This window comes from Saccopteryx bilineata, chromosome 3 (assembly GCF_036850765.1).
Source record: "Saccopteryx bilineata isolate mSacBil1 chromosome 3, mSacBil1_pri_phased_curated, whole genome shotgun sequence".
Taxonomy (NCBI): domain Eukaryota; kingdom Metazoa; phylum Chordata; class Mammalia; order Chiroptera; family Emballonuridae; genus Saccopteryx; species Saccopteryx bilineata.
Window position 1 is genome coordinate 316,118,648 of NC_089492.1, and position 10,069 is coordinate 316,128,716.

Consider the following 10,069-nt stretch of genomic DNA (forward strand, 5'->3'; position numbering starts at 1 on the left):
ATAGAACTGAGAGATAAAAAAGAAAAAATATTTAAAAATAATCGTTTTGAGTCAAGAAACCAACATCCACCCAAAATTACCTACTATATGATTCAAATTTTGAAAATTCTAGAAAACGCAAACTAATCTATAATGAGAGAAAGAAGATGACAGTTTTCATAACACTGGAGAAGGGGGTGGAGGAGGGGCACAATGGACAGATCACAAGAGGCCTGAGGAGACTTTAAGCGTAAGGAACACATTCATTACCTCATTGCAACAATGTCTCCGCTGTGTGCAGTAGACACACCTTAATAAATTGTACGTTTTCAATATGTTAAGTTTATTATGTGTCAACTATAACTTAATAAATATGTTAAAAATTATATATACACAAATATTGCTTAAAATATAAGTGTCGGTCAAATAAGTTTGCAAATATGTTTATGTTTAATCTCTTATAGTTTGCATTGGGTGTGGGGGACAGGCTGTAAGCAGGCCAGGTCATTATAGCCTGAGGCTTAGTTTTTTTATTGTTTTGTTTTGTTTTGTTTTGTTTTTTTCAGAGACAGAGAGTCAGAGAGAGGGATAGATAGGGACAGACAGACAGGAACGGAGAGAGATGAGAAGCATCAATCATCAGTTTTTCTTTGCAACGCCTTAGTCGTTCATTGATCGCTTTCTCATATGTGCCTTGACCTCGGGCCTTCAGCAGATCGAGGAACCCCTTGCTTGAACCAGCAACCTTGGGTCCAAGCTGGTGAGCTTTTTGCTCAAGCCAGATGAGCCCCCCGCTCAAGCTGGCGAGCTTGGGTCTTGAACCTGGGTCCTTGGCATCGCAGTCCAATGCTCTATCCACTGCGCCACCGCCTGGTCAGGCCTGAGGCTTAGTTTTAAGACTAAGCTTTTCCCCACACCCTTGACTGTTGCATGATAGGGGGTGGTACACTCTTATGAAGAATCCCATTATGCCTCAGATAAGTGACTTTGTATCAGAGACCTCCTTGTTTGTATGTTGGATTAAAGGTTTTGATTTCTACACTATAAAATGGGGCAGAGGAGCCCATGCTAGAGGAGAGCAGAGAAAGGCCACGTAGAGGAGAGGAAAAGTAGCCAAAATAGCTGAGTGCTGAAGGAGAAGCCAGTTTGTGCAGTTTGTGCAGAGAGGAGATGGTGAACAGAGGTGAATAAGGCTGGTGAGGTACAAACCTTTGATTTTAGGCAACTAGAATAAGTCAGTGGGTTTGGGAGCCCTGAATGGAAAGGGAAGTGTTTTCCCACCATTTGTATTTCCTGCCCGCTGGGTGCAAGCTAGGATTAAAGCTAATGGCCCACCAGTTCTTGGCTCTGTTGTTTCATTACCGTCTGTCCGAATCAAATGTGAACCTGCACAGGCCAGGCAGCTGTGATGGTGGCTGTGGCTACTGACTTTACAATAAGGTAAGTGGAAAATGCAAAACTCAGAAAAAAGATACCCACATCTCAGGATCTCATTCTGGCTGGGCATCCACGTTAGCTGGACAGCTGCTGAAACAGCGTTTCTAAGGTGTCACCTGGGCATTGCTGTGATCTGATGTACAGCGAGGGGTGACATCCCTGCTACAAGTTTCCCTGAGGTTTCCAGAACATGTGCTCTGAAGGAAAGTCAAATGTGAAAGACATAGGACTGTGGGAGAGGTGACGGTGCACCTGACAGGGGGCTGTGGGCCAGGCACGCCCCAGGCTTGTGCTTTCCAAACACAGCATGGGAGCGTGTCCGTGTCCGTGTGTGTGTGTCCGTGTGTGTGTGTGTGTGTGTGTACACATGCACGCGTGCACACAAAGGCCTCAGCAGTACCCAGCGAACCAAATTATAGAGGGACAGTAAACTAGAAAGAGGGGACAGTGGTGGCAGGAATGAGGGGACAGAGTGGGAAGGTCCTGGGCACAGACCCCGCCCCCGGCCCCACGTGATCAAGGAAGTTACCTTGCCCCAGGAGTAGTCCCCGCTCACAGGGCAGAGGGACAGCAGATCCCATCAGTCTGGACAGAGCTGCCTGTGAGCCTTACTGGACATAAGCTCTTCTCACATAGGGTGGGACAGAGCAGGCAGCAGACACCATGGAGTCCCCCTCAGCCACTGCCAGAAGACTTGTTCCCTTCCAAGGGCTCCTGCTGGCCGGTAAGGAGGGGAGAGTCCCTGGGGGTAAAGGGGAGGATGTGAGACAGAGATTGGCAGGGGTCTCCTGGGGAGGGCAGCGCTCTGAGGGGCACAGAGGGCTTCTGTTTGAACCTGAGGGGAGGGGACAGGGGAGCAGACTAGGGTGGGGGAGGGGCTCAGCTACAGGAAAATCTCATGACCTGACAGTCGTGAGCGGCAGGAAGACCTCGATTGTTCATTTCTTAAGTTATTCATTGCTGAGTATTGGATTTTGAAAACTGATGATAATAATAATTTACGTCAGGTGACACCAGTAAAAAACTGAATGAGGGGTGGTAAACATTGTCCTTACCATTAACCTCAGAAATAAACAAATGCACCCCAGGAGGAGCGGGGCCCTGGAACACTCCTCATTCACCCACAGGTGTGTGCAGCCTGCTGTGGGCCCTGGGCAACAACAGGAGCAGACAAGCCCCTCCCACATGGAGCTCCTGTTCTATGGGGGGGAGGGGAAAGGAAAGATCTAGATGTGAGGTCAGCTACCCACCAGTGTCATAGAGAGAGCAGAGCAGGGACAGTCAGACACTGAAATCAGAGGGTTTAAGGGGAGCTGGTCAGTGAAGCTGTCTTTTTAGGACGCCCCTGAGTGTTAGCAGGGATCTGGGGGGCAGTGAGGGGGTGAGCCAGGCAGACACCTGTAGAAAAGTATTTGAACCTGGCCTGTCATGGCGCAGTGGATAGAGCACCAACCTTGAATGCTGAGGTCACCAGTTTCAAATCCTGGGCTTGCCTGGTCAAGGCATGTACAAGAAGCAATCATTGAACAACTAAAGGGAAATAACTATGAGTTGATACTTCTCGTTTCCCCCTCCTCTCTCTGTAAAATCAATTTTTAAAAAAAGTATTTGAGGCCCTGGCCGGTTGGCTCAGTGGTAGAGCATCGGCCTGGCATGTGGAAGTCCCGGGTTCGATTCCCAGCCAGAGCACACAGGAAAAGCACCCATCTGCTTCTCCACCCCTCCCCCTCTCCTTCCTCTCTGTCTCTCTCTTCCCCTCCCGCAGCCAAGGCTCCATTGGAGCAAAGATGGCCCGGGCGCTGGGGATGGCTCCATGGCCTCTGCCTCAGGCGCTAGAGTGGCTCTGGATGCAACAGAGCGACGCCCCGGATGGGCAGAGCATCGCCCCCTGGTGGGCATGCCGGGTGGATCCCTGTCGGGCGCATGCGGGAGTCTGTCTGACTGCCTCCTCGTTTCCAGCTTCAGAAAAATACAAAAAAAAAAAAATATTTGAAACTGAAAAAATAACAGGGTCAAAGGTGCTGAAGTAATGCTGGCCATGCTGCTGACCTTGACCACAGGAGACACACACACTCAGACACACACACACACACAGACACACGCACACCAAGACTGACAGATAAAAGAGACCTGCTCAGGATCAATAGCTGCATCTCTCCACCCAAATGCATAGACCCAAATGTTGATCCATTTCTCTCTTCCCTCCTAGTGTCACTCATCACCTTCTGGAGCCCGCCCAACACTGCCCAACTCACTGTCGTGTCATCCATTGCTGCCGCAGGGAAGGACGTGCTTCTTCGTATCTGCAATGAGCCACCTGATACGATAGGTTTTATTTGGTACCAGGGGGAAAAGACAAATGGCATGCATTACATTGCATCTTTTACAAGATACCGAAGAATATGTGGAACGGGGCCTACATACAGCGGTCGAGTGACAGTTAACTACGATGGGTCTTTGCTATTGAAGAAGGTCACCCTTGAGGACATAGGGTACTACACTGTGGTAGCTTACCTTGGGGATTCAAAAAATGAAGTGGGATTTGGATGGCTCAGTGTATACGGTGAGTGATTGCTCTCTGACCCCTGGGTGTCGGGTGGGGAGAATTCTACTCCACACACCTCGAATTGGGTGATGGAGGCTGTGCAACTGGAAGGAATGGCCCCTGGTCAGCCAGGCAGTCAGTGGTCACTGAAGAGCCAGGAGTGTGGGGTGATCTCTGAGTCCCCATCCTGTGTCTTTCCATGACCAAACCCTGATACTTAACTTACAGCTGAGAAAGTCTGTGCTTTCCCCCAGGATGGACAGCCCTGGGCTCTGCCTCCACTGCTCTCTGCATCACGGCCCAGGTTGGGTTTGGGCATTTAGTGCAGGACACACACAGTGGAGACAAACTTCCTAAGATCACAGCCCCCTTCCCGGGTTCCACCCCTGCAGACATTCACCGCAGAGAGAAGGGCCATTCTGACGAGAGTAACTCAGCAGAGGGAGACCAGGCTCATCCACACCTTGAAGACTCTCCCTATGACAATGACCCTGGGAAAGACCCTGCAGGGCTTGGTCAGGGCCTGGCCTGAGAAGCCCCCTGGAATCTTCACAAAGAAGCTCAGCTTCAGCAGTCCCTCCCCAGATCCCTGTCGCAGGGCTCCTGACTCCAGGGACTCTGGGGAACAGGTGTCAGGTTGGGTTTGATCTCCTGGGAAGGGCAGACTACCAGCAATGGTTTCCCGAGTGCCCTAGTCACAAGACTCCTGAGCTGATCACCAGCCAGGACTTAAGCCTCAAGAGCCACATCTGGGCAGAGTGGAGCCTGGTTCTTCACCCGAGGCTGTGTGTGGAGAGCACAGCTGGACAAGGTGCTCAGATTATTAGCCAACACTTCTGGGGCCTTAGGAGGGTCCAGTACGGTCAGCATCCCAGGCAGAAACAGAGAGAAAGATGCTCCCAGCAGCTCCTTGCCCACTGGGGATCAGCCCCAGGGATTCTCTCTCTTGGGAGTCGATCAATAACAGATGCCTCTTCTTTGAGCAGTTCCCCTATCCCAAGTTAGGTCAGATTCTGTGAATATTTTATGATTGATACATTGACAATCTGGCTGTCTAATATTTATCCTCTTTCACTGAGGGGAAATTGAGGCACGGGGAAACACAGCCACTAAAGCAGAGTCACACAGACCATTAGCAGCTGATCAGTCGCTGGAGGTCTGTCTGTAGCCGTAGCCCCATCTTCCCCTCCACCCTGGGGTCTTATTAGGTGTCTGTGGGTCCCTAGACCCACCATTACCTCAGATTCTTTCTTCTGACATCCCCAGCTCACAGGGAGAGATTCTAGTCTGCGGAGAGATAGCCGATGGAGAATTACTCTGGTTTTACTCCAGAACCAAATTTCCTGCAGTAACAATCAGAGTCAGTGCTGGGAGTGCCCAGACCTCCCACTCAGGGAGCTGATCCACACTTCCTTGCCCTGGACTTGAGTCACTGCTTTGTTTCCTGCTGTGTGGGTGTCACTCCCACTGGACAGAAAGGAAAGGACTGTGCTTCTCACTCCCCACTCTCCACCTGCAACCAGCTCAGGAACAACATGTGACAGACACTCATTTGCTTTTGATGAATTAGAAAGAAATGGTGATTAAATGAATGAATGAATGATCCAAAATCTCTTCAGAGACTGGAATTTAGAAGCAGAGTCTTTGGAATTCTGACCAAAAGGACAGACTCCCTGTCCCTCCAGGAGCTGAAATGGATGTCTCAGACCATTTGCTGCTCTCTAGAGAAATATTCTTTCCTGAAATCAGTCTTAGACCATTGGGTATTAACAATAGCTTTCACATATGGAAGAATTTTAACTTCTTTTATAATTGTATCTCATAACTGACAAGCACAAGGGTTCCACAGGGGCCAGAATTTCAGCCTGTCCATCTCCCCCTTGTGGTCCGTCCCCCCTCCCATCTGCATTTGCAGAAGCCCTCACCTGCCCTCAGCACAGGGAGAATGACTTTAATGCCCACATGCAGAGCACATGGTTCTGCTGCCTCAGGCAGCTCCTCCTGGTCCCTGCTCTTTTCTAGCTCATTCTTTGGACTCTGTTCTGTCACTTATTGGCTCACTGGCTCATGTCAGTCACATTCACCTGGGAGGACCTGACCCATGGCTTGGCCAGGGGCCTGAGTAATCAACTGACCACCAGCATGCTCCTGGTCACCATGTGTTGTTTCTGCTTGAACTCCAATCTCGAGGGTGTCATGAAAAATAGCACCTCAAACACCTCGAATTGGGTGATGTAGGCTGTGCAGCTGGAAGGAATGGCTCCTGGTCAGCCAGGCAGTCAGTGGTCACTGAAGAGCCAGGAGTGTGGGGTGATCTCTGAGTCCCCGTCCTGTGTCTTTCCATGACCAAACCCTGATACTTAACTTACAGCTGAGAAAGTCTGTGCTTTCCCCCAGACGTAGAGCTGGAGGCCTTACGTTCTCTGAGCACTCAGATCCCCATGCATCTGTCTTGTGATATGCAGACCCTCCTTATTCTTTTAAGGACTCAAGTTGGTTGAGAAGTGAGAGGTGCCAAGTTTGATTGAAGGAGACTCTGAATGAACCAATGGAACCACACAGGGCAATGTTCTCTCTGTTGCCTGCACAGTGGAATTACCCACACCCAACATCACAGGGACCAACTCCAGCCCCAAGAGTATTTGAAATTTCCAAATGATGGTGATGTTGAGCATCTTCTGATGTGCTGATTGTACATTTGTGTGTCTCTTTAATGAAATGTCTGTTGATGTGCTTTGCCCATTTGTAAATTGGGTTATTTGGTTTTGTTGTCGTTGTTGAGTTGTAGGAGTTCCTTATATATTCTGGATATTAACCTCCCTAGTCTGTATATAATAACCAAAGAACCTTCTTCTATTCCATAGGTCACCTTTCTGTCTGTTGATTGTGTCCTTTGATGAACAGAGTTCTAAATTTTGACAAAATCTAATTTGTCTAATTTTTCTACCTGTGTTCTTAGTGTCATATTCAAGAAATTATTGCCAGATCCGATGTTATAATGTTTCTTTCTATATTTTCTTGTAAGAGTTTTATAATTCTAGGTCTTACTTTTAGGAACTGATTCATTCTGGCTTAATTTTTGTGTGTGGTGCAAGGCAAAGGTCACTTCATCCATCTGTATGTGGATATTGCTGTTCAACACCATTTGTTGAAAAGACTGCTTTCTCCATTGAACAGTCTTGGCTCCTTTGTTGAAATCATTTGATTGTGTCTTTGATGAATAGAAGTTTTTATGTCAGTGTCACACTCTTTTGGTTACTTTGGCTCTGTAGTAAGCTTTGAAGTTAGAGTGTGTGAGACTTCCACTGTTATTCCTCTTTAAGATCCTTGCAACCAATTGAGATCATTTGAAACTCCATATGAGCCTGACCTGTGGTGGTGGCACAGTGGATAGATCATTGATCTGGAATGCTGAGGTTGCTGGTTTGAAACCCTGGGCTTGCCTGGTCAAGTCACATAAAATAAGTAACAGGCAAGCAATGAACTAAAGTGAAGCAACTATGAGTTGATACTTCTTACTTCCCCTGCCTGCTCTCTCTCTCTCTCTCTCTCTCTCTCTCTCTGTAAAATTAATAAATAAAAAATCTTTTTTAAAAATCCCATATGAATTTTAAGGTAGATTTTTCTATTTTTGCAACATAGTCATTGGTATTTATTTTCATAGGGATTGTATTAAATATGTAGGTTGGAGGGGTCTTCAAATCCATGGACATAGATGTTTTTCATTTATTTGTTTCTTCTTTACTTCCTCCCAGAAACATTGGTAGTTTTCAGTGTATACATCTTTTGTCTCCTTTGTTAAGTTTATTCCTAAGTGTTCTATTTGTTCTATTCTTTCTGATGCTAAATGGAAGCATTTTCTTAATTTTATTTTGGGATTGTTCATTGTTGTTACAAAGAAATGGAAATTATGCTGAGTGTTGATATTTAGTGTTTTCTATATATAATATTATATTGTCTTTTAAAAGAGATAATCTTTTTTCTTCCTTTCCAATTTGGATACCTCTCATTTACTCTTCTTGCCTAGTGTTCGAGTCAAGCTTCCAGTTCTATGTTGAATAAGTGGGGAAAACAGCATCTTTGTCTTGTTCATGATCTTAGTAACATTTCTGGTGTTTCTCCAGGGAGCATTGTGTTAGCTTGGGCTTTCATGTATGGCCTTTACCTTATTGAGTAGTTTCCTTCCATTCCTACAGTCCCTGCCTTTTGTTAAAACCATAACCTCTTCTCTCTAGAGATTTCCTTCACAGGGTTATTTAGTCCACAGGCCAGCAAGTAAAGTCCCATTCAGACTGAAATATTTTAGATGAAACTCCACTAGGTCTCAGGTCATAAAGACAGGTTTGGGCCATCTTTATTGCCTAATGAATAATTTTAAAAAATATAAATGTCTTCTCACTTAATGTAAAGTTCCCTTGGCCCCAGAGATGGACAGATGTGACAAACCTGCCTTCCCCAACACACACGGCTTCCATGAGGAGTGAGACCTGATCTTTTTTGAAGTCAAAGAAATTATAGGAAAGAATCAATAAAGCTCATGAGAGGAAACTTTCACCTGATGATAAAGTTATAAAACACATGAGCTGGGAAGGAGGTCTCTGTGCTGATACTACAGAGATGTCCATGGAAACAGTTCAGGGGTCACCCTGAGGTGATCTGGAGTCAGAGAGGAGATACAGATCTCTCCTTACACACTGCCACCTGAACAAAGACAACTGTCCTTCTGCAGAGGTCAGGCCCATCCTCTGGTGACCTTTACAGAGCTCACTTGGACTGTGAATTGCCGCGACCTGCATAACGAGTCTATACCGGGGTCTTGAGTGGGAAATGGTACGAAATTGAATGAAAGATAGACAGAGACTTAAAGATATATACAGGATGGGCTCAGGAGGATGCCACAGCTCCTTGCCAACAGTCACTCTGGTCCTGGCTAAGCCGCAAAAACATGGCCGTCCCCAGAAAGACATCCTTCTTTATTCTTTCAGGCAAGGTGAGCCATCAGCAATTCAATGATGTTTCCAAGTCAACCCAAGAAAGCCATCAGGTGCAGAAAAACCCCCACCATCTTAACTTTAAACAAAGAAGTAACTAGCTTCTAGTCCTTCTGGGGAACATGGGCAGGCAGGACAAGTACTGAAGCATAGCCCTTTGTAACTTAATCAGGCAGGTGAGGTGGGGGGTTGGGCAGACCGTCAGCTCCCAGCCAGCTCCCAGCACCTCTGTCCCCAAAATCTAAACTGCAAAATACCCTGTTTATTTTTTGGTCCCCAACAGTGAATGACTGAGTTCTCTGAGGAAACAGCATGGCCCCATGTTCCAAGCTCATTCTCAACCATTTATGTCTTCTGTTTCCCCACAGAGCCTGTGAGAAAGCCCACCCTCCTGGCCAGCAACACCACAGTCATGGAGAATGAGGACACTGTGGTCCTGACCTGCTACTCAAATGGACTCTGCACCCAGTGGATCTTCAATGGCACCAGTCTGTGGCTCACAGAGAGGATGCAGCTGTCCCCAGACAACAGAATCCTTACTATTGACCCTGTCAGGAGAGAGGATGCTGGGAATTATCAGTGTAAAGTCTCCAACCCCGTCAGTTCTTATGAAAGTGTGCCCCTCAAGCTGGATGTAATATATGAATGACCCTCCTCTCCACCATGTTCCTAAATTCTGAATAAATATTTTTGCATATTTAAATGCATTTGTTCTGAAAGTAAAAAGTCATTAGAAGACTTGCATTGAGTCAATAGACACTCAAAAATATGAGCTGACATTGTCATTATCATTGACTTAAAGTCACATTCCTGGCCCTGGCCGGTTTGTTCAGTGGATAGAGCATCAGCCCCACATGTGGACATTCGGGTTTGGTTCCCAGTCCGGGCACACAAGAGAAGCAACCATTTGCTTTTCTCCCCCTCCCGCTTCCCTCCTCTCTCTCTTCCTTTCTCATAGCCAGTGGCTCAATTGGTCTGAGTGTTGGCTCTGGGCACTAAGGATAGTTTGGCTGGTCCAAGTGTTGGCGCCAGATGGGGTTGCCAGGTGGATCCGAGTTGGGGCACATGCAGGAATCTATCTCCCCTCCTCACTTAAAAAGAAAAAGTTGCCTGACCT

At 47.0% G+C, this 10,069-nt stretch overlaps 1 protein-coding gene across 1 annotated transcript in view; it reads left to right on the top strand.

The window, feature by feature from the left end:
• LOC136330208 (carcinoembryonic antigen-related cell adhesion molecule 1-like) overlaps positions 1-9,601 on the top strand; it is a 112,253-nt gene extending 102,652 nt beyond the window's left edge. Inside the window, exon 5 of the mRNA XM_066266700.1 lies at positions 9,319-9,601. Within this exon, the coding sequence (XP_066122797.1) occupies positions 9,319-9,601 (283 nt within the window). The remainder of the gene's footprint in view (positions 1-9,318) is intronic.
• The last annotated feature ends 468 nt before the right edge of the window (positions 9,602-10,069 follow it).